At 38.5% G+C, this 24,354-nt stretch overlaps 1 protein-coding gene across 6 annotated transcripts in view; it reads left to right on the forward strand.

The window, feature by feature from the left end:
* Nucleotides 1–24,354, forward strand: part of CDON (cell adhesion associated, oncogene regulated) — a 103,202-nt gene that overhangs the window by 26,142 nt on the left and 52,706 nt on the right. For all 6 annotated transcript variants that reach the window (XM_059930103.1, XM_059930104.1, XM_059930106.1 and 3 more), the window contains 6 exons: nt 15,688–15,824; nt 17,373–17,645; nt 18,929–19,075; nt 19,970–20,113; nt 20,779–21,066; nt 22,942–23,211. In XM_059930103.1, coding sequence (XP_059786086.1) covers nt 15,749–15,824; nt 17,373–17,645; nt 18,929–19,075; nt 19,970–20,113; nt 20,779–21,066; nt 22,942–23,211 — 1,198 coding nt within the window. In that variant the 5' untranslated portion in view covers nt 15,688–15,748. The remainder of the gene's footprint in view (nt 1–15,687; nt 15,825–17,372; nt 17,646–18,928; nt 19,076–19,969; nt 20,114–20,778; nt 21,067–22,941; nt 23,212–24,354) is intronic.

Below are 24,354 nucleotides of genomic sequence, written 5' to 3' on the forward strand. Positions count from 1 at the left end.
TACTTTCTCTGCATGACTCCTCCTTGGCTACAATTTTTACTCAGGAGCAATCAGATTAAAATGAACATCAAGGCCGTTACTGTATGAGGAAAGAAGTACGTTTAAGAATAATCTACAGAGAAAGCAAGGGGATGACGGGAATTTTGTGAGTTGAATGTAGGGATGTATAGAAAAAGGTTCCCGCCTCTGAAACAACAGTTTCCCAATAAGGTCTAAAAGTTTGGCCTGTTTTGGAGAGGAATGTTAATAATGAAAAGTAAAGGTGGCATTGGGAGCAGGGGGTCTTTTTTTTTTTTTAATTTTATTTATTTATTTATTTATTTTTATTTTTGGCTGTGTTGGGTCTTCGTTTCTGTGCGAGGGCTTTCTCTAGTTGCGGCGAGCGGGGGCCACTCTTCATCGCGGTGCACGGGTCTCTCACTGTCGCCGCCTCTCTTGTAGCGGAGCACAGGCTCCAGACGCGCAGGCTCAGTAGCTGTGGCTCACGGGCCCAGTTGCTCCGCGGCATGTGGGATCTTCCCAGACCAGGGCTCGAACCCGTGTCCCCTGCATTGGCAGGCAGATTCTCAACCACTGCGCCACCAGGGAAGCCCAGGGGGTCTTTTTGAGTGGCAGAAACCTGTCAGTACTACGAAGAGTGGAAACACTCCTTTTGGGAAATTTGTTGGTTGTCAATCAGGATGAAAAGCTAAGGGATATCTGTGTTTAATGCTCCATTAAGGGACATGTGATTCAGCCTATTTTATAACCAAATGTTGGTGATGAGCTTTTATAACATAATCTACTGAATTAAGGCAGTGAAAACTTAAGTCTTTAGGTTGTTTCTCAACATTGCTCTTCAAACCAGCGTGGTTTATAATTTTATATTTGTTTGGAGTAAAATGAGAAACAGCCAACCAAAAGACATGTAGTGATTACTTCCTAAAGCTAAATTTATTCTGAAATTACCTTTTGGCCTACATTTTGTTCTGATCCAATGAAACTATGATCGTAGATGGCAGTTCTTCTTTTCTTTTCTTTCTTTTTTTTTTTTAACTTGGTAAATGGTTGGCACTCTTACATGGGACATATTGGTGTTTGTTTTATTTTTAGCTATTCCTGGTTATTGAAATTGAAAAGTCTGGGAACCATTGCTGTAGATTAAATTTAGTAAACTATCAGTGTACAATTATCCAAATTGGATATGGCTTCTTTGCTGTGTCTCATGCTAGATGTTTTTGCATCTGTAAGATTTATGCCCACGTGTTTATGATGCATCAGTATTGAGTAGGATTCTCTCTCTGACCACAGACTTAAGTTGGCTTTTATCCTTCCCCAACAGAAATGGAAATGCCTCACTTAGTTTTAAGTGTACCTTCATTGTTCCGTATACTGAGGTCAGGAGGCAAACACCTAAAAAGTCTCTCTATATATAAAAGCTGCTTTTTAGATGTTTTATTAGTCCTGCTGTTGGTTATTTTAATTACTAGTATGTTTTATTTGTACCCTGAGGCTGTTCAAGCAAAGAATATAATTCAAATAAACAAAATAATGTCTGATGTTTTGGAACGCCCACACCTGCCATCTGGGCCTTTCCTCTTAAGTACTTACTCAGGTTGGCAGGGAAGCTGGGAAGAGAAAAAGAAGATGATTATGTGGAGTTATGAAATGTTTTAAATGTAAATTCTTGGAAAGCTTGATAACTAAGTAGTTTTCAAATTGCCGGTGTTGTTTGCTTCATAACCACTGGTTCTTTTCTAAGATAAACCCTGAGTTTTCATGAGAAGGCCTGTCTTTTCCATCGTGTACATGTTTCTAGCAGTGGTTCAAGAATTCTGTGAAAACCTCACAGATAATTTGACTGTAAGATAGTGGGTGACCCTTTCACAAAGCAGGAAAGTTTGCTAGAGAAATTTCTCCAGTTTCTTTACCTGAAGACAAAGTAAAGGGGCCGCCTCTCTAAGTTCTTACAGTGAAATCGTAAACTAGTCTCCTGCTTCTTTTTCAACTTGGCTTTTTTTTTTTTTTTTAATAAGAGTGAACACAAACAGTCTCTTTTTTTGCTTGCAAACTGACATGCTGAACTATATGCTTTTGCCTTAATTTTTAGAGCTGAAATTTTGTTGATTTTGGATACCTTTGCTGTTTTTATTCCCCCTTTCCTCTTTCGTTAGTTCAGTCATTTTTGGAGTCTGCCAAAGATGAGGCAAAACCTAGTGTAAGAGGTGCATACAAGCTTTTAATTGATTTTTCATTTAAACACAGCACTTGTAGAATGTTTGTCATAGAATCCTAAAGCTGGGGAAAAAATTGTGGGTTTTTTTTCTCCCCACTTGCAGACAGAACCTAAGCCACATTAAATTAGTAAATGTTCTAACTGACTAACATTCTCTAGGAAAAAGAAATACATCACTGTAGACCACCAGCTATTAATTTTAAAATATATATATTTAAAATATACTTACTAAATATTTAAAAATAGGTTATTTAAAAAATTCAGACTCCTGTCACTTTTGGAAACTTTTTTATACCTCAAAAAAGTTTTAAATGCTATTGTTTATATGTAGTTCAAGAGTTAAAGATTCAGAGATTAAGAAATGAGGTCGAGTTCTGGTCTCTGTTATCTTATTCTACTTCTACGTTATCTCCCCTCTGCCCATCTTTTCTCCCAGCTACCTTGAATGTATGTACTCAATACATTTTTGTGGTATAAATGAACAAGAAACTGCTTTTTGTGTTTTTAGGCTACAGCTTCCAACTCCACTCATAATTTGTCTTAGAAAAAGGGTTGAATGAAGAGATTTTAGAAAATTAAGCTAAGGATCCAACCCACAGCATTCTTATACTTTTAAGCCCTAAATTAATCATCTTCATTATGTAAAGAATAAAGTTTTAATTCTCTTCTAAATCTCACCAACAAAACAAAAACTCCTCAAGTTGTGCATAGAAGCCAATAAGTCCTTAAAATTCCAGCTTACAAGGTACATGGATGTATGAACATCTAACATGTATTCTACAAATGTCAGCTATGACGTGAGTATAGTGTGATATGAAATATTTAAGAAATATATCAGAACTTAAATATTTAAATGAGAATTGTGTCTTTAAAGACGTCTGTCTCTTCAGGAAGCTGTATATTTAATCTCACATCGCTGTTATTGTACTGAGTAATTTGGGGTTCTCTTGGAATTATCTTTACTGCTTATGGCACTTTAAAAAAAATTTTGGTGTTCTTGAGTTTTTTGGAAATAACCGTTAATGAATTAATTGGGTGATGCTGATAGAGTTAAGACTATACGGGGTTAAAAATCAGGTGTAATTATACCTAATGAGATTATTTTTATACCTTGTTTATACATGGACACGGAAAATGATTAACAAAGGATTTTCAGAAAAGTTTTGCAAAGAGGAGCATCGTTAGAATAAGTTTATCTGTCTTCCGGGTTGGGTCTATCTGCTGCTACGGCTTTCCAGTGGTATCTGTGTGTATTGTATATGTGTGTGTGTGTGTGTCTCCTGTATCAGTGTGTCCTTGAATCCTTTCTTTGGACCATCCTGTTTACTGTTGCCCAATATAATGTCACGAAGCAGCTGCTCTTGCTTGATACACATGCAGCCCAGCAGAGTTGTTCCAACAAGCTTTGCTTCATTTCTGGTGGACAGACTGGACCCAATGCTAAAAGTGCGTCTCAGGCTCTCCAGTTGCACTAAAACTTCATGCTGTATTGTGCTGTGTTTAGAAAGATATCCCAGTCTTAATTGATTTCTTTTTCTGTTTTCACTTCATCAAGACATTGTATCTTGATCATTTCTTTGATTTTATCTGTCTATCAAAGCTTCCGGGAATGCAAGTTTTCTTTCTACAGACCAATGTGCATTTTTACTTATTTTTAGGTTTCTCAATCTGTTTGTGGGGATTGCGTACTAACTGCACAGGAATCTGTGATTTACTTGTGTGCCAACTTATGAACGTGCTTGAAGAGTCCCATTCTCAGTGCTTGGTGCACAGACATGGTGCTGTGACAGCTTTGATGAAGCCGTGTCTGACCTAATTCCCATCACCAGCTTGAACAAAGCAGGCCTCCTGAGAAATCTAGACCCCTTCAGTTAATTTAGGCAGCCAAGTTTAAAGATGGAAGAGGTACTTGGAAACTAGTATCACTATGTTCCAGGTCTCTAGGAAACTCATAATTCAGCAGGTCATATAATATAAAAATCATCCTGAAGGAGGTCCAGTGCTCAACCAGCATTGATTCAAGTTTGTTTGCAGCAAAGATATTTTTTCTTAGATTTCTAAATTTTTCTTATTTTGCTTTTTGCTCAGTGTTTGTGTACATTAGAATATATTTCATGGAAACGAGTTTCTCCTTCAGTTCTTATTTCCTTGTTATGAAAATGCAATCTAAACCAAACCCCATGAGGGTGTCTTTCATCATGGCCAGGGAAAATTTGTTCCATTTGGTAAGGTCTGAGCAAGGCATTGGCCTTATTAACAACTATATTAATCTTATTACCTAACACATCATCTAGAGCTCTTTTTTAAATGTCGTCACTTTCCTCCTCCTCATTCTCCATCAAAGACGGTTAGCCAGGTGTCTGTCTGGATCTTTATAATATCGCCCTGTTCAGGGTTAGCTAGTTCCTTGCAAACTTAAGATTTTGCATTTGGCATGTGTTTTGTGGTTACCGTCACTCTCTTATTTTTTCCCATGAAGCCAATTCCAATGACAAACCTGAACATCTCCTGAGAGTTGGATTTGTGGCAAGTGTTGATTCTGTGATGCTTGCAGAGTAATCCCCTTGAAACTTGCTGTATTTTGTGTTTTTAATAATCTCTCCCAAGTCACTTTTTAGAATTTCACTGTCTGTATGCAGCTGTACTTTTAAATATTTGTAACGCTCCTGTACAGCTCACTGTGGATGCCAGAATTATCTTATCTCCACAATTCTTGGTTTCCTGTGCTCTAGAAGCAGGAAGAAATAGCCTCTTTGAAAGAGAGTGGAACAGGAACACTTGACTTTTTTTTTTTTAAACACACAAATATTGTGAACAAAACCCAACTCGGCTCTCACTCAGACCCCTTCCCTTTCGGAGTGTAATTAAGACCACATTGACTCCTATTGCAGCTGGCAGCCCCTCACTGTTGCCTTTTTCTGCTTGTGACCTTTGATCTCCGTGACCTTTCCTGGGGTTAGTCCTAGGCCCTTTTCATTGTGTTGGAGCTGAAGTGGCTCATGTGGAGTTGATTATTTCTTTGCTCATTTGGCCTTTTTGGTGCCATAACTCCAAGTCACTTCCATTTTCTTCCTCGACTTTTGATGGTCCACAGTGAAAGGAAATGCTTCTGCAAGCAGCAGGATCAGTGTGTATGCTTGGCTGACTTGATTGAGACTCAGGAGAAGTGGGGGAAGGGTCGTGAAGCCTGTAGGTGTCAATGTTTTAAAAAAACGTTGAGCCTCATGACTGCGTGATCCTTCCGAGCTCGTGCAGCGGGTACCGCCGAGCGTGCTGCATTTCTGACGGCAAGGAGGGCTGAGTCCTGGTGAGAAGAGACTTCTGCCAGTCGTTGACCTGGCCTGGGTGTTGGACATTCTGCAGCTCTGCTTTCACAAGATATATACGTTCCTCGTCCTGCGTCCCAGCTATGAGGCAGGTCGGAGAATGCATCCTTGTCAGTTGCACATGGCTGCTTGAAGGGATTCTCTAGTCTCTAAAAGCACCGAGAATAGCCCCCAGAGATGAACATGCTGACTCTTAGAGGGTGTATTTGTTGCCACCGAACTTAGGAAAGCACCTTCTTCCCTTCTCCTTTCCTCCGCCTCCTCCTGCCCCTACCCACGCCTCCAGTCAGACCACTGAAGGATGCCTGCCAGCTGTTACTCTCATTTCTCGGGACCCCATGTGGGCAGCATGAAGACTGTCACTGATCAAAGGCTTTAGTGAAGGAATGCGTCTGGTTACCCTACACTGTGGTACCTTTGAAAGGTATATGGGTGTGAAATTCAGGGACATTTGGAAACTCATTTTTAGGAAGTCTGAGTGTCTGATTCCATCCCTGGAATATCATTTTCTGTCTTTTCCTTTTCTGTTACAAAAATCTTTTTTGTTAGTAGTATTGATAATGTGAGTTATTCTGAGTGAGGAATTGCTACCCCTTGAAAGGCGATTTTATTGTATTTTATTTTTAGGCTTCAGCTCGAGGGCCCTCCCCCGTAGGGATAACAGTTCCTCTGTGCGCCGACGCCTCCCTCGTCTCTCCTAAGCACTCAGGCTTCTTTCCGCTTGCCTGCCAGGTCTGTCTCAGAGTTTCTCTGCTCTCCAACTCAGCTCATTAGCTCCACACCTTAAGATGCATCCTCTCCATTCTCTGCCACCCTCCAAACAGCAACAACAAACCACGGAAAGCCCTGGTTCTTCTCTGCGTTTCCTGTCTTAGTGAAGACACGGCATCCACGAACTCGCTTGTCCAAATGAGAAATCTGGACAGCAGGTTCCATGCCTTTATTTATGGCCGAAGCAGTAGGGAGACAGAAGTGGACAGACAGTGCATTCCAAAGATGTCTAAGAGATGTATTCCTTCCCAATGCACATCATTCACTATCCGGGTCCTATCAATTCTACCTCCTAAATATGGCTACACAAAAATTCACCAATTTTGATAAGTCCTTTTTTAAATGCACGCTGATATGACAGCTGTCACGTACAATCTAACAAAATTGTTTCGAATGAAGTTAAAGACAACTAAGTCTTACTAGAGCCATCTTACAGAAAAAAAAACCCAACGAACCTTTTGGCCAACCCAATAGCTTTTAGATATGTCCATGTCTTAACACTTTTTAAACCTTTCACATTTATCCCCTGATATTTCTCTAGTACAGGTCCCCATTCTCTTTCACAGCAGCCTCCTAACCCCTCTTCAGTCGTCCTCCACATTGCAGTGTAAATGATTTTTCAAAGACACAAGTCTGATCTTGTCCCTTGCCTGCTTAAAAGCTGTTAATACTCCTCTCTCAGGAAAAAGGCCAAGCACCCTGACCTGATTTATTTTGTTCTTTATGCTCTAGCTTCTACTCACCTATGTGCCTTACCTGTCACCTGTCAACCCCGTCCTTACTCTCCTCTCCAGCCCATTCTTCCTTGCTCTCTCTGCCTCTGGTTCTGCACACAGACTCTTCCTTCTGCTTGGGATACGCCCCTCCCCTTGCTTTTCCTCCCTCCTCCCAGACTTCTCCATCTGATTCACCAAATCATTGTTTCCTCTGGGAAATCTTCTCAGCCTCTGAGTCTTGGTTGGGTAACCCTTCCGTTTTTCCCGTAGCACCTGTACTTGCTTTATTCTGTGGCTCACCTATCCCTTCCTCACTTACCTACTTTAATTCCTGAAATCCTTTATTTCCTAAAAGCCTTGCTGCTGCTTCTTTTTTTTTGGCCACGCCCTGTGGCTTGCAGATCTTAGTTCCCCGATCAGGGGTTGAACCGGGGCCACGGCAGTGAAAGCACTGTGTCCTTACCACCAGCCCGCCAGGGAATTCCACTGAAAAGTCTTGCTTCTTAGCGAAAGCCATTTCCATTGATTTTGGTGGGAAAAAAAATCATGTGTTCCCTCCCAAACCAAGAGAGCTACACTGTTTTCACAGATAGAAAAATAAATCAACTAAGCAATAAAAACAAATTTGTGTAGGTAATAAACAATATTTTGAAAGTAAATGAATAGTTTGTTCCTAAATATATTACAGTGAGTTTATTGTCCTCAGCAAAGGAGAAAGAGAAGACTTGAGGGTGGTGACTGGTGAAGGAGGGCTGGTGAGGAAGTCCTTGGGGAGGTGGGGAGTCGGGAAGTGGACTTGGAGACAGGAAGTCTTCTAAAGGCATGTAGTTATCTTGCAGTCACATGGCACTTAAAGTTACAGCACACAAAAGCACCTTATGGCAAAATAAAGGCTAAGCGGTGAAGTGTTCCACCAGTTGTGGAAATGATGCATCCCCGCTGGTGGGTGTGTCTTTGACCGAAGCTGTAACATCAAAGTTCCATTGTTTAGTTTCTGATTGAAAAAGTTATATAAAAGTTTATACCAAATAAAAAGAAGCCGTCTGCAACGTGGAATAACTTCACAGGAGCCCCTGTGGCAAAACATGTAGTCATTCTGTTAGGTGAGGCTGTGTTTGAACAGCTTCTTTAGTTGTCACCTGTCCTCACCTGACTCAGAACCTCCTGAAGGCAGCTACCCTGCCTGTTTTCTCCCTGGCTGAGTTTCCAGCATAGCACAGCGCCTGGCACGTAGTAGGCAGGCACTAAGTATTTGTTGAATGAAACATGAATTCCTCTGCTTTGAATTCTTCTAATGCTTTTTACTGTCTCATTTACTTACTATCATTTTCTTTATTCCAAAGTTAATTAATTCAAGCCCTCTTTTCCTAATTAGGCTGCAGTATCCTTTAGTTCAGGAATTATGCCTTCCTCATCTTCCTCATTTTTGTACCCTCCCAGGACCTTGCCCAAAGTAGATGCCCTACGTATGGAATTAATTGACTGGATGAATATTTCTTGGGAAAAGTAAGATTCTTTGAGAAATCTGTGCAGGAAATGTTTGCTTCTTAGCTAAATTATTCAAATATTCAGAATGAAGAAAACTTTGAGAGGAGATTTAAAGCTGGATGTGATTAAGGTCAAGGTGGTTCAATAGGTTAAAAAAAAGTATATTGTGTGTTGGACTTCCGTAATTGAAATTGTGCTGAATTAATCAGTACCTAATAAAAAAATTTCAAGTAGACATGCTTTATTTTTTCTTTTGTTTAGTTATTTCTGAAAACTCATTTTTTTCTCAACAATTGAGAAATAGGATGTTTTGAAATAGAGGGTTTGAAAGTAAGAATCAATCTTTTTTTTTAAGAAGGAAATTACTATTTCATGAAGAAAAAGATGCCTTTAAAAACGAAAACTAAGTTAAAGAATTTTCTATTTTGAAGAACAATACTGATCCCAAAGCTGAGTTTTTGTTCACAAATTAATCCCAGTTATTCCCTAAGCCTCAAAGAAAACTATAAGAAAGTCTGATATAGGAGTCTAGGGAGGGGATAATTCAGAGAGACAGCTTTGATCATCCTTAGGAAAGCAAAGGCGTTCCTTTAAAAACAGAGGAATCAAATCTAGAAATTCAGGACTTTTCCCAAAGGATTATTCTGGCAGCATGTTGAAAAGGGGTTATAAAAGCATGAAGTTCACAACCTGAACAATAAGTTAAGTAAATGTTAGGGAACTATTTCCTTTCTTATTCTGAGACGAGGCATACCTTTAGCTTCCCTTTGCCCACAGAAATTCTCTTAAGCCTGGGATGGCTTAAAAGGACAGTTTGTAATGCAAGACAAATTGCCTTCTCTGTAGGCATGCAGGAAAGGCTTAGAGAAAGCCCTGTAACTCAGGAGATACCAGCTAGTCTTTAGGCCAGGACTCAAGGAGCAGCATTTGGGCCATATGAGAGTGGGGAATGGGGAGGAGAATGGGTAAAAAAAAGATTTTTACCGCATGGAGGAGTTATCCCCTGATTTGTAGGTTGAATGGGATACTACACTTAGCTGTTCTATTTTTTTTGTTTGTTTTTTTTTTTGGTACTCTGAAGAGACTGTACTACCAGGTGTTCTTGGGAGAAAAGTGACCACTGAGCATCTTCTCAGACACTTAAGTCAGCCACTCAGAACTGCAGTGAAAATAATGGATGTTGGCCTTTAACTTCCTCTGAGGATAGGAAGGAGGTAGAAGAACTTCCTCATGACCATGTTAATTCCTCCTGAGACCAGTGAGTTGGATAAGCCTTAATGGTTCTGTTTTTCACATGGGAAATTGATCAGGCTTTTGTCAATGTCCAATAGTAAGACAAGATCAAACCCAATTTAAAGTCCAAGTCCTTGAGTTATTTTACTACCTCTAGTAGTTTAGGAAAGTAGGGGTGTATATATATGCTTAATGGACACGGAAAGCAGTAAGGAAGAGAGGATAATGGTTTGGAATGAATGGTAACTTACTATTTTGAATGCCAGCAAATACTGCCAGAAAGCGTCTGTCAGCAGTTCTTGCATACAAATTTATTTTCAGGCAAATACACGTTATAAATTAAAATCACACAGTATAACAACCTCAACACACAACCCCTTAACTTACTTGAAGTGAATTTTGGGTAAAAAGCGGAGATTTTTGTGTCCATGGTGTTTTTTGTAATTGAAAGTTCAGAGATGGACAAGGTTTGATCAGTGTAGCCTGCAGTGTCCATTATTGTTATTCTTTCTGCAGTTACTTCCATATAAATTTAGAATACTGTTAGAGAAATCCCTAACATATTAGACAGTGAATGTTGCTTTATGCCCTATAAAATATTTTAATTAATTTCTCAAATTCATGTTTGATATCCACACTTAGCTTACCTCAGTGTAAGGATATAAACAGTATGCTGGTGAGCAGGGGTCCCCCCACTGTGCTGGTGGCGGTTGATGGGGAGGGGATTGTGCCTTGTTGCCATCTTTTTGGACAACAACCTCAACCATCTATATATTTAGAGTCTTAAAAATGTTTTTACTCCTTGGCCCAATAATTCCACTTTAAAAGTCAGTTCTAAAGACATACTTAGAAGAGTAGTTAAAGATTTATGGACAAAGATACCCACAGCAGTATTATTTGTAATAGCGAAAAAACCCCACAAAACAAAAAATATACATATGCACACGTATAAAACAATGGACCCTAACCAATAGGGAATGGCTAAGCAAATTAAGTGCTGATACATTCATTCAATAAGTATCTATAGCTGTTACAAATGACGTTTATGAATAATTTTAATAATTTAATAATTTAAATAAATTTAATAAACATGATCATGATAAATGAATAAAGCAGGATTTAAAACTATATTCCATATAATGATCTTCAGTTATGTAAATATACACAATATGAAAAGGATTAGTTGAAAATGCATTGAGATATTGATGTGTTGTCTTTAGGTGATAGAATTGTCATGCTTTCCTTTTTTTTGTACATTCATTCCACCTTTTTTTTTAAAATTAATTAATTAATTTATTTATGGCTGTGTTGGGTCTTCGTTTCTGTGCGAGGGCTTTCTCTAGTTGTGGCAAGCAGGGGCCACTCTTCATCGCGGTGCGTGGGCCTCTCACTATCGCGGCCTCTCTTGTTGCGGAGCACAGGCTCCAGACGCGCAGGCTCAGTAACTGTGGCTCACGGGCTTAGTTGCTCTGTGGCATGTGGGATCTTCCCAGACCAGGGCTCGAACCCGTGTCCCCTGCATTGGCAGGCAGATTCTCAACCACTGCGCCACCAGGGAAGCCCACATTCCACATTTTTATGCTAAATGTGTAATTTTCTTTGTCATTGAGTATTTGTAGAAACTTTCTGTTAACAATTTTCTACCTGATAAAATAGCATATTCACTGTAGAATATGTGAAAGAAAACCTTGAATATTTTGTTTAAAATATCACCTGGCGTTATGTTAACCACATTGGATGCTTAAAACAAAATTCTAAATGAGAAAAACACTGCAGTCTGAAAAATGGCAATGTAATTTAAATCAGAATTCTGTTCTATCTGATATGATTTAAATCTGAATTCTGTTTTTAATTTTTGCATGAGAATATTTGAATGGTATGTATGCTAGAACAGAGGTCAGACAGCCTTGGCAAGTGACGTGTGATGGGGTGGGCTGGTGTCCTCTTACTGTGGACCTTTTCTCTGCTGGCCACTGTTTCCAGATCAGAAAAGGAGGATGGGATAACAGTTTCTATGCAGAGGAAATTAGGGCTGTTTTCTCCCTTGCCAAGGTAAATTTTTGTAGGTAAGAAAGATGACATACGTGTTAAGGCCACTGATCTGTGTGTGGGAAGATGGCAGGAACCTTGTTCAGTTGTGATAAACTTGGCCAAACAAATTGTTCATTTGCGAGCAATGCAGGGAAATGATACATATTTATATTTATGTGTATATAAATTATAAATATATAAAACTTATATATACTTATATACATTTATAGTATACACATATATTTATGTATAGATGTTAGATATGTATGTTAAAATATATATATATGTTAAAATATATTTTTTGTTTTCCAATAACTTAATTAGTCAAGTAGCAATAACACTAATATTATTAAGAAGTTTCCTCTTTCGACAAATATAGTACTTTTGAAAATGCCATAGTATTGAGTAATTTTCCAGCTGTGCTAATGCATATACGCTGATTTATACATCATCTAACCCTCCTTATGGTCAGGGATGTTTGTTTGTGAGGTTGGACCTAGGTTGCTCTTGGTGGCTGTTGAGTATAATTTCAAGCCACCTGACCCGTAGAGCAACAGAACCCAGGTTCTTGTCCTGAATATCACAATTTTCTAACAAGCTGAGCAGGCTTGCCACAGATAAACATAAACCAAGTCAACAAATATTTAGTCAGTGACTGTGAGGGTCATAATTTCTTTCCAGCCTCTCAAATCAACTGACAGCATGTTAACGTAATAGAAAGATAGGCGTATTCCTGTGTGATAATATTTAGGTAGCAATAATGAGCTGTGATGTTTTAAAGGACAGCTGTAAAGTAACTCACTAGATCACGTGCTGGGGTTAAAGTTGACTCTGGAATTTGTTTCACTGCTTTTCAATAAATAAATAGTTGAGGAAAGATTTGGCAAAAGGAAGAAACTCTCTTCCTTGTCCTCATCCTCTCAGGAAAGTGCCTCCTGTTAACAAGTTGTTTGAATGTTTACTCTGCTGTGACTGCTTAGCAATGGTGTGTCAGTTCTTACCCTTGAACCAAGGGAAGAATTCAAATAAACCAAAAAAGTTTTCACACAGCTGGCCCCTTCTGCCAGCGGGTGGTACCAGAGGATTTTCTCCCACTTTTAAAAGAGTTCAGCAAGGAAACATTTAAAAGCATGCCTCGAACTGATAGTCCGCGATGTAGATAAACTTGAGTTTGCAACTTGGAGATTTTGGAGTACCTGGTGTAGAGAAGTGAGCAGATCCTGGGAAATATTCGATTTATTCAAAGCCATACTTAAGGTGCCTTACTTTGTATTACTACCCAGTTTTACCAATGGTTAGAATTAACCTTTCTTTTCACAGATGAGCACACACGTAGAATTCTCATTTCTAAAATGTCATTAATGTAACTCTGGCATTACATTTTGTTGTATTCTGTAGTCAGATTCTGTGTCCTGGCCAAGCAGGAATGTAGGGGAGAATTTGTCGACATAATAACCACTCTTTGGATCTCTAGCCTAGCATGGTGTCTGGCATACAGTAGGCACTTACTTTATGTTTGCTAATTTTTGAAATCATATATATGAATGAATAAGTGAATGAAGGAATAAAAATATAGCTAGGTTACACAATTCAGTAGAGATAACAGTTCTCATTAAATACTACTCTCTAAGGTACTTCTGGGAATTACGTTATATTAAGGTATTCCTTTCATTTTAAGAAACATCAAGTGCCTCTTTTCTGCTAGGCGTTAGAATTTGCAAAGTTGAATATGACATCATTCTTGCCTTCAAAGAGGACACAGTTATGTAACCAGATAAAATGCAGAGCACAGTAGTGAGTGCAGTGGTAGATAGTGACCAAGGTGTAGAAGTAGCACAGAGGAGAAGGAATGAACCATATCTGGAGGATGGCATGGACCTTGTGAATATTCCTAATTTATTTATCTTGTTTATTGTCCATCTCTCCCACAGAATGTAAGGTATACATTTTTGTCTGTTACTTATTTTTACTTGTATATATTTTAAGTGCTCTATCTCCAGCTCTTAGAATAGTACCCATCATGTAATAAACACTCAATAAATATTTGTTGCATGAATGAATAATTTTCCTTCCAAAAGGAATTTACCAATTATATTTCACCAACGAGACATTATAGTGATTTTTACCCACATCCTCACCAGTGCTGGGTTGTGTGAAACTTTTTTAGCTTTGTAAATGTGTTATATTATCTCTATATTAAAAAAACACATAAACAAACATTTTCATGGCTGCCATCCATCCGTCCCCAGCAATTCTCTCTATTTTTCTGCTGCCCTTTTATAGCAAATCCTTGAAGGAGTTTTCTGTGTCTGTTTCTTCATTTCCTCCCTTCCCATCCTATCTTGAACTGATCAGACTTTTGTCCCTTCTCCACTGAAACCATTCTTGCTATATCACCCGTGGTCTTCTTCATGGCTTTCTGATGCCATCTTATCTTACTCTATTTCTCAGCAGTGTTTGAGATGGGTTGATTACTGTCTTCTTCCAGAAATATTTTCCATTTTTCTCCCTGGATGCAACACTCCCCTGGATTTCTTCTTATTTTTTTTTTTGGCTACTTCTTCTTAGTCTCCATTATTCTTTCTCCTCTATTCAGTGTCTAAAGGTTGGAGTATCTTTCCTCCTCTATCATATTTTCCTTAGTGCTCATCTAGTGCCAAGGCTTTAGTACGTCTAATATCTGCATTTTCAGCTCTGACTTCTTCCCACAGCTCCAGAATCCTATATGCAACTGTCGACTAGTTACTAGTACTCGGATGCCTCACAGATCTCAGACTTTCCGCGGCCAAAACACAGCTGTTGAGCAACCTCTTCTTCAGCCGTTTTCCCCTCTCCAGTCTTCCCCATTTCAGGAAAGAGAGCTTTTACTTATTCTGTTACACCAAAAACTAAGAGTTGTCCTTGATATAGCTCTTTCTCTCACACTCTTTATCCAAGCCTTCAGCAGCTTCTGTTGGTTTAACCTTTAGAGTATGTTCTGAATCCGGTGATTTTCCTCACCACCTCCACAGCTGACTCACTGGACTAACCCACCACGTGCTCATCTCTCTCCCCAGCAATCACGTAACTTCCCACTTGGTCTCCCTCCTCCATCCCTGCCCCACTTCAGTCTAGTCTCCATCAGCCAGTGATCTTCTTAAAGCATAATGAGATCCCATCACTCCCTTCTCTAAGTCCTCCAAGGGTCTGCCATCGCACGTAGAATAAATGCCAAAATCTTCAGCGTGGCTTTTGAAGCTGGGCGGGATCTAGCCCAGCTTTCCTCTGTGCTCTTTTCTTGGATCATCCCACTCTCACCACAGTGGTCTTTGGATTTCTGCAGACAAGCTCAATCCCCACACAGGCCTGCCCTTGGTATTCTCTGTGCTATCCATGAGTCCCCCATCTGAAAAAAGGGAAGAAAACCAGAAGTACCTAACTCATAGGGTTGTCATGAAGGTTCAGTTAATATATGAAAAGCACTGAGATGGTGTCTGGCTCGTACAAGCACTGTATAAACGTTAGTTATTATTTTGTTGTTTTTGTTATTGTTGCTGTTTTAAGGAACATAGAGGAGGAATGCATTTTAGTTGTGTTGAGTCTTAGATGGTTGTGAGATGTACAAAGAGAAAGGCGCTAAAGGCCGTTACGTATTCATTTGGAACGATTGGTTCTGTGTAAAATAAGTGTCTTAGTATCTTGGAAGAATGAGCAGAATTTCTAACTTTAATTTAACGTCTAGAGATTAGCTTGTGAAATGGGAAGATGTGGATCATTAAATGCCTTGTATTTGACGCACTCTATATAGAGCTTTCAAAATAGAGGGCAGACACCGTGTTCGTAACTCTGGCTATTCAGATAAAAAATTTCAGCTGTTTTTGTACTTTAGAATTTCTTCCTTTTTTTTTTTTTTTTTGATGTCTTTTAGTAAGCCAAGGCCTGGAGTTTGCTCTGGAAGTCTGTCCTGCCCGCTTCTGTAATCTGGCGCTATGCATCCAGTTGCTGGACCCTTACAGACACTGCTGTATGTTACTCTCCCGATTCTGTGCTCTTCCGTGCGTCCAGGTAAGAGGAGAAGAATGGTAGTTTGGGCCTGAAGCTTTTCCTCATCTTAATCCTATGAAGAACTTCGACTTTAGCGCTTCGACGATAGTAATGGTTTCTAAAGACGTTTCTAAGATTTGTTTGACCAGTGGAATGATTTGAAAACTTTGATTCATTAAGCAATTTAAGGATCTCTTAGTAGAGCTTCTGGGCACTCTCAGGCCTTCCCATCATTGTCCTTATAATTTATTCCTTTTGTTGCCTTGAAAATAAATATTTTCCGAACACGCTTTTTTTTCAGTGAGGTTATGTTACAAATCTCTGAATTTGGAAATTATGATAGGAATAAAATGCTGACTATACACCACCAAAGAGGAATTTTAGAATCCATATGTAAGAGTACTCCACTTGGAGTGAGAGAACTTGGTTCAAATCCCAGGTCTCTCATGACCCTGCCGAATTTATTATCTAACTCTGGGTTACCAAAAAGCTTAAATGTGTTTATTATGAAATGTATATATAAGCCTGAGGCTAATTCATGGCCCATATGCATTTCTTTTTATTTTAGATATGTGTGAAGATTTATATAGGAGTATATACAAATACGGTGATGTTTATTTATTAAGTAATATTTATTTATTATCTTTGTTAAAAATACTGTATAACTATATTCGACTTAGTAAGGGAAAATTGATTTAGTGGTTTTATTTCTGGTTTTTTTTTGGCTAAATAGCAACCTCAGACTCAGTCAAGGCATTTCCCTTAATCTTTATTTCTGGTAAAATATCCTATAAAAGTAGATTCAGCAATTTATTATTTTTTTTCTTTTAAGTATTTTATTACACCAGATTAATAGTATTCCTGTCCCCCGCCCTCATTTTTGGGTGGAGGAGAGGGGTCTGTTTTGATACTTGAACGCAAGAACCCCTCTCCCCCAAGTTACTGGAGGAATAGACGTAACAAATGAAACTATTCCAAACACCAAATAAAAATATTACGATTGATACCCCGTTTATCCTCGTGTCCCCAAAAGGATAGACTTTGTATTTCAGCGTGGCTTCCTAACTTTCTACTTCTGCGTTCTTAAAAGCTGAACATTATTTATATTAAAGGGAAGTAGTCAAATTATTTTGAGAAAATAATTTGCTCTTAAAGTCAAATCCTGTTGGTAATATGGAAGAGAATTCTTTTTATTTTGAAAGTCATCTTCTCTTTTTCAGATTCTTAACTTCCATTTTTAAAAAGCTACTTCATTAAAAGAGCAGTTTACCATTTCTCATTTATAGAATTAGTATTTTGTTTTATTTATATCATAAGGATTCTCATCTGTGCTGCCCTAATTGTTAAGTTCTACATTGGTATGTTGCCTTACTTCTTCCAAAATATAAGAATGTTCCTAGAACTCTTACAAGCTCTAAGGACCATAACGTATAGATAAAGTAAGGGATTGCCTTTCGTTGTGTAGATTCAGATGAAGTGTATTAAACATGCTCTTCTTTCTCTCTCCCTTATCTCCTCTTCTCTCCCACTTCCCCCACCCCTTTGCACACGGGGACTGTTCCCTTGTAGACTTGGCACCTTATTTTATTTCTGAGCCATTGTCTGCAGTCCAGAAACTTGGTGGACCTGTAGTACTGCATTGTTCTGCTAAACCTGTGACTGCTCGTATCTCATGGTTGCATAATGGAAAAAGATTGGACAGAAATGTGGAACAGATCAAGGTTCATCAGGGGAGGTTGACTATCCTTTCTCTTAACCCCTCCCTTTCGGGTTATTACCAGTGCATTGCCAACAATAGCATTGGCGCCATTGTGAGTGGTCCTGCAACCGTATCCACTGCAGGTGAGTCTGACTTTGTCCCTGTTATACATGCTTTTTTCCTGAAATTACTGTTAATACTTGCATTTTTTTGAGTAGTGGGAGGAGCATGGGCTTTGGAGTAAGACACGTATGAGTTCTCATCCCAGCCTTGACGCTTGCTGTGTGTTTAACCTAGGGGACGATACTTGAGCCTTGCTTAGTGTCTTCCTTTGTAACAAGGGATATGGAAATTATTTTGTGCAGCGTTAGGACAGTTTTCTAACGTGAATCTGCATTTCTTTGTGAGTATTTAAAAGTCCTTAATATCAACAACAGAAAAAGCTGTTGTCTGCTTTGACAGTTATTTCATGCAGTCCTTTATCTTTTTTTCACATCTAATTGTTTTATTTGCCTTGATTACAGAGTGATTTTCATTAATTTAATTGAAACCAGGCTAAAGAAGCGGGGTAGAAAAATAACTGTAAAAGAAAGGAATGTTGAGTATTGAACTTATGGAAAAATCTGGAATGTGTGGTTTTCTTAGTAAGTTTGAGCCATCTGCCTTTCAAACGGTGATGGCTTCCAGTAATGGAAAACGTCTTTGTGAGGGCACCCCTATTTACAGAACAAATCTGGATTCCCCAGGAGTAGTGAGTTTGTCATAACTGAGAAGAGTAAATGTTTTGGTAGAGCTGTGACCCATGGACAGCCCCAAGCCACACACCGGAGGGCTGAATTCCTAGGGGCTGCAGAGTGCTTTCAGCACTGGCAATAATAAAGAGCCCTTCCATGCAGCCTCCAGCTGTAGTCAACTTAAACCGAGAGAAATTGAGACCTAGTTAGAATATTCAGGTAATTCAAACGATACACTGCTTTTTTTTTTTTTTTTTTGATATCCTCGGTTCATTCTTGGAAACCCTTTTATTGCCATGTGAGTAGCTACAAACAGAATAAGGACGCATAGGGAAAGTGAGTTTTGATGAGAAACTGGATTAAGAAGGCTTTATCTTGACAGAATGGTAACAATTAGGCTTCATAGTTCTCCCTAATGTTTTAAGAACAGTTTGCTTGTCTTGTAGTCTCCTGGAAGCATTGTCTTCTGGAAAAGGGTGCCATGACTAAGCCCCAGCTCTCAACTGTGCACCTCTACCCCAACTGCTTTCTAAGATAAAAAGATCCTGCTACTTTGGGAACTGGGATTAGCTGCCACAAATGGCCATGGTGCAGATGTTGTTTCTAGTTTTAAAATTTCCTTTGGGAAAGAGAGTTCAAATTTACATTTATTTATTTATTTATCTATCTACTTATTTACTTATTTCTTTTAGTTCTTGGTGATTTTGGTTCATCAACAAAGCATGTTATTACAGCAGAAGAAAAAAGTACTGGTTTCATTGGCTGCAAGGTACCAGATAGTAACCCCAAAGCTGAGGTGCGCTATAAAATCCGGGGAAAGTGGCTGAAACATTCCACAGGTGAGACCTCTTATGACAAGCCAATGGCACCCAGAGAACAAATGTGATTAACCAACTACCATTAAGCTCTGTGTGCTAGGAGCTGTAGACACAAAAATACATAAGATATATTGTCTGTACTATTGGGAGTCAAGTGGAGTAGTTTAGACAAATGGTTACAGTATGAAATAGAACATAGTATAGAAGACAGTATAGAAATGATTACAACCCCGCACCCCCAAGGCTCACTCCTTCAACTCATTCAGGAATCTACTCAGATATCACTTCCTTTGAGAAGATCGCCCTCATGGCACTGTCTAAAATAATATGCTCTGTCGCTCTGTCCACTTTATTCAGCTTCATTTTCTGTAGCACTGTGTTTTATGTATTACTGTTTGCTTGCTTGTCATTTGTCCCTTTCTCTGCCACCTTGTCCCTGCATTGGAGCATTGGCAGCATGAGTGCAGGGCTTGCTTCCTCTGCTTGCTTCATTCTTGTATCACTTGTGCACAGGCCATTGTTGGCAGAAAATAGGCTCTCAGTGCATATTGTTGAGAAGAAATGAATGAAGACGTGAATGACTACTGAGTGGTCAGTGCTGCAGGCAGGGGTTTGCCCAGAGTGGCAGCTGTGGTCATTGTATCTTTGTCTAAATATGTTTCTTGTGCTGTGGTGTTCTCAGTGAGTGATCTGTTGTCTTGGGGCTCTGATGGGTTTGATTTTGTTACTGTAGTGCTGTTGACTTTTTTTGTTCTGCCTTGACTTTCCTTTTCCTTCATTTAATGAATTTTCCCTGATTGCTTATTTGCTGCTCATGTCACGTCTACATTTAAAGCATAACTATCAACCTTTGTTAGTTGTAACTTGTGTCCTTCATAAAGAGAGAGGCCTAACTGCATTCCCTTCCTTCCTCAGAGAATTACTTAATCCTTCCATCAGGGAATCTTCAGATTTTGAATGTATCCTTAGAGGACAAGGGATCATATAAATGTGCAGCTTTTAATCCTGTCACACACGAATTAAAAGTTGAATCCATTGGCCAAAAGCTCCTTGTGAGTCGTAAGTATTTGGGGGAATCGTGGTCACTGGGAAGAGTCCTCAGAAGCATTTCTCATAAAAAGTTGGGAAGTGGGAGTTCATTTTTCTTTCAGATCCTGTTTGTTTATCGTGAGAAAGTCTTTACATGCATAAATGCATTATAGCATAGTACTGTATATGTTTTAAAAATATAATGACTTTTTAGAAGAGAATTTTGGTCAAGATGACAGGATAGAATTCATGTGGAGAACTTTGCCCTTTGCTCAAATAAAAAGAAATTAGTGAGCAAATACCACTTTATATCAGTGGTAATCAAATTGGTAGCTAACTGTGAATTATGAAAAAATATTTACCTGTTCTCTTCGAGATACAACAAGTCATAGCTGATGTTTAGCTTAGGGTGGTCGAGTTGTAGTAGCACCAATAGTCAAAGCATAGTTAAGTAACAGTCCACATACTTGTTGAGAAATTCAGCATTTCCAAACTGCTAATTCAGAAGTAGCTCTAAAGGGTCATCAAGTCTTTTAAATTTAATTCTCAACTGAAAATGATTTAGTTACCAAACAGGACCTCATAGTGTAAAGAAGAATAAATGGGAAGATGGGGAAACTCACAGCTTTGCTAAGGAAGAGGGTGGATGTGAATACATAAGGATAATGATTTTTTATTTTCCCTTCCTTCTCCAGGCCCTTCTTCAGATGACTTTCACATTCTTCACCCCACCCTTTCACAGGCGTTAGCTGTTCTCTCTCGTAGCCCTGTGACCCTGGAGTGTGTGGTAAGTGGGATCCCAGCTTCTCACGTGCGCTGGCTGAAGGACGGTGAGGACGCTGTGCCGGGAAGCAAGTGGAGAAGGTTGCATTCGCATCTTGCCACGGACAGCATTGATCCGGCGGACTCTGGCAACTACTCCTGTGTGGTGGGAAACAAGTCTGGAGACACCAAACACGTGACTTACGTGGTGAATGTACTTGGTAAGATGTTACTTGTTAAGTGTTTTTTCAAGTCAGGCTATTTTTCTGGTCTAACTGATGTTTGAGTAGAAGATGTATTTGTGAACCGTAAATGGAATAGAGACTACCTAGAAATAGCTACCCCAGTACCAAAATGAGCTTCATTTCTCTAAAGGACTGATGAGTTGGGCAGTGTTTCTGGGTGGCACAGAGCGTTTCACCTGGGATGTTCTTGGGAACCTCACCCCCAGCCTGGTTACACAATACAGTAAGTCCCCTACATACGAACCTTCAAGTTGCAAACTTTCAAAGATGCGAACGTGCGTTCGCATGTCCAATCACGTAAGTTAGTTCACGTGTCTGGTGTACATTGTCACGTGTGTGCATCCTCTACAAGTGGCTGTGCTTTTGTGTACTGTACAGTACTGTATAGAGTACCATAGTACAGTGTCTTTATTTCAAGCCCAGGATGTCCTGAAGCAAGTGTAAAAGCAGTGGTGATGTAGCTTGTTCTGTTCTATATAGCCGATTGTTAGTAGGGTTCCTAGGCTAACTTTGTTGGACTTAGGAGCAAATTGAACTTATGAACGCACTCTCGGAATGGAACTGGTTCATACGCAGGGGACTTATTTACAGAGCTGGTTCTTCCTTCTCGATGACATGAAGGAAAGAGACTGGAATTCAAAAGGATGGAAGATTCCGAGCTGTATCAGTGTGTAGTGTCCAGTAATTGTAACTAAGACAGAGTACTGACTAGAAAATGTCATCTCAAAAAGAAATCATTTCATTTTATTTTCCCTTTTGGAATGCTTTCACTATAGCTGGCTCATAAAATTTGTGTTATTTTCACGCATATTTCTATATATACTGTTTATCTCAAAGCTATTCCTTTCTTCCAGCTACCTATCTCACTGTCATGTGTAGCAGCAAAAATGTTTTCCTTTATCAAAACAGATTTTCATGAAAACCTGAAAAAAAAAGTTTTCATAGTAAATATAGTTTTTGTAAACCTTCTGCACCTGTTTATGTGCAACAGTGGCCTGACATAGGTTACACTGGAATTAATATAAGTGTATGGCAAGTGGGCTTTAAAATTTAATGATAATTAGGACTAGATTAATATGCATAATCATTTAATTTGGGCATATGTTACAAATGCCGATACATGATATACTCTGTCCAGGTAAAAAGTGACTCGATGGATACTAAAGGAAAATTTTTGCCCAGAATACATGTAACCTCAAAGCAGAATTGAGCATAAAAAGAATTTAACTTCCAAATAAGCATTCTTCTGTTTTGGCTTTTGTGTAGTGTGAAATCCAGGGAAATGATTACTTTATTTCAAACAGATCACCTGGAACAAACACTCAGAGAAGCCAAAGATTAGAAACTCTGCATGTATGTATGTGTGTGTGCATTTGTTGGGTTGGCGGGGGGTGGTTAAGTGGGAGGAGAGATCTATAAAAAGAGGCTATAATGTTTTAGTAACATATGGTTTATACTATTGGAGGAAAGTAAATATATTTCTAATTTTTTCTTGATGACCATGGTGGATGGGAGTATGTGAGGAAATAATACAATTCGGTTTCAACTAGTTATTAATAGAGAGGAGAGTTTGTATGACTCATGTGATAATTTAAAAAGTACATCTTGAGGGCTAGACTTTAATTTATATTTTTTAATTTATTTTATTTTTTATTAATTTTTTACTGGAGTATAGTTGATTTACAATATTGTGTTAGTTTCTGCTGTACAGCAAAGTGAATCAATTATACATATACATATAATCCACTCTTTTTTAGATTCTATTCGCATATAGGTCATTATAGAATACTGAGTAGAGTTCCCTGTGCTATATAGTAGGTTCTCATTAGTTCTTATTTGTTTTATTTTTAGAACATGCTTCCATTTCTAAAGGACTGCAGGATCAGACAGTGTCTCTGGGTGCCACTGTACAATTCACGTGTGAAGTTCATGGGAACCCAACCCCCAACCGTACCTGGTTTCACAACGCACAGCCCATTCGTCGTTCCCCACGACATCTAACTGTGGGAAATGGATTGAAAATCAGGGGTGTTACCATGGAAGATTCTGGGCTGTATCAGTGTGTAGCAGATAATGGGATTGGATTTATGCAGTCTACTGGGAGACTGGAAATTGAAAACGGTAGGCTTTTAGGTCATGTAATCATAGGAGATTTTACTTTATAGACGGGGTTTTGTTCTGGTTAAAAATTAAATCATTTTTACAAAAAAGGAAATAATCCTATCACCATAACAGAGCAGTGTTCATTTTCCATGTTCCTTTCTAGTTGCAAGTAGGCATTTCCATGAAGAAGCAACCTTATTTAATCACGCTCATTTAAAAAAATTTTTTATAATATTTTTTCAACAGATACTACATAGTTTTGAAAAGGCATAATTTTGAAAAGCACATGGTAAAAGTCTCACTCATGTTCCCCAGCCAGCCAGATTTCTCTTTAGAACTAACTAGTTTTATCATTTTCTTGAATATCCTTGTATGCATGTATATAATCAATTACATATAACATGTGAGCTTGTGTGCATGTAATAACGTCTGTTTTTTTTTTTTTAACATAAATGGTGGTAGCATTCATATAAATTACCTTGAATTTTTCCTTAAAAATTTTTCCTTGAATTTTACCTTAAAAATTACCTTGAACTTTTCACTTCACATATATCTTGGACATCTTCTCATATGGTACATTAAAGACTATTTTCATTTCTTTTTAAAAATGGCTGCTTAGTCTTCCATTGTATAGTTGTGATGATTTGACTAGTACCTCATTGATGGCTGTTTCTAATCCTTCACTATTACAAGAAGTCTACAATGAATGTCCTTCTACATAGATTATTTTGCACATGTGTGAATATCTCTAACATAAATTCTTAGAAATGAACTTGCTGAATAAAAGCATATCTGCCTTGGTAATTTTGATAGATATCATTGCTCTCCAAAATAGTTACTAGTTTACACTCCCATGAGCAATGTTTCCACATATCCTCACCAAGGCATGGTGTTGTCAAAATTTCTGTTTAATCTTTGCCAATCTGATAGGTTTAAAAAAAAGTATCTTTTGATCTATATATTTTTTATTATTATAAATGAAGTTGGGCATCTCATCATGTGTTTATGAGCCATTTGAATTTGCTTTCCTGTGTATTGACTGTTCATTGTCTTTTGCCCATTTTAAATTAGGTTGTTGGTCTTTTTTCTTATTTATAGGAGTTCTTTATATATTAGGGAAATTAATCTTTTGTCTGAGAGTTATAAATATTTCAAATTTCA

This window comes from Balaenoptera ricei, chromosome 8 (assembly GCF_028023285.1).
Source record: "Balaenoptera ricei isolate mBalRic1 chromosome 8, mBalRic1.hap2, whole genome shotgun sequence".
NCBI classification, from domain to species: domain Eukaryota; kingdom Metazoa; phylum Chordata; class Mammalia; order Artiodactyla; family Balaenopteridae; genus Balaenoptera; species Balaenoptera ricei.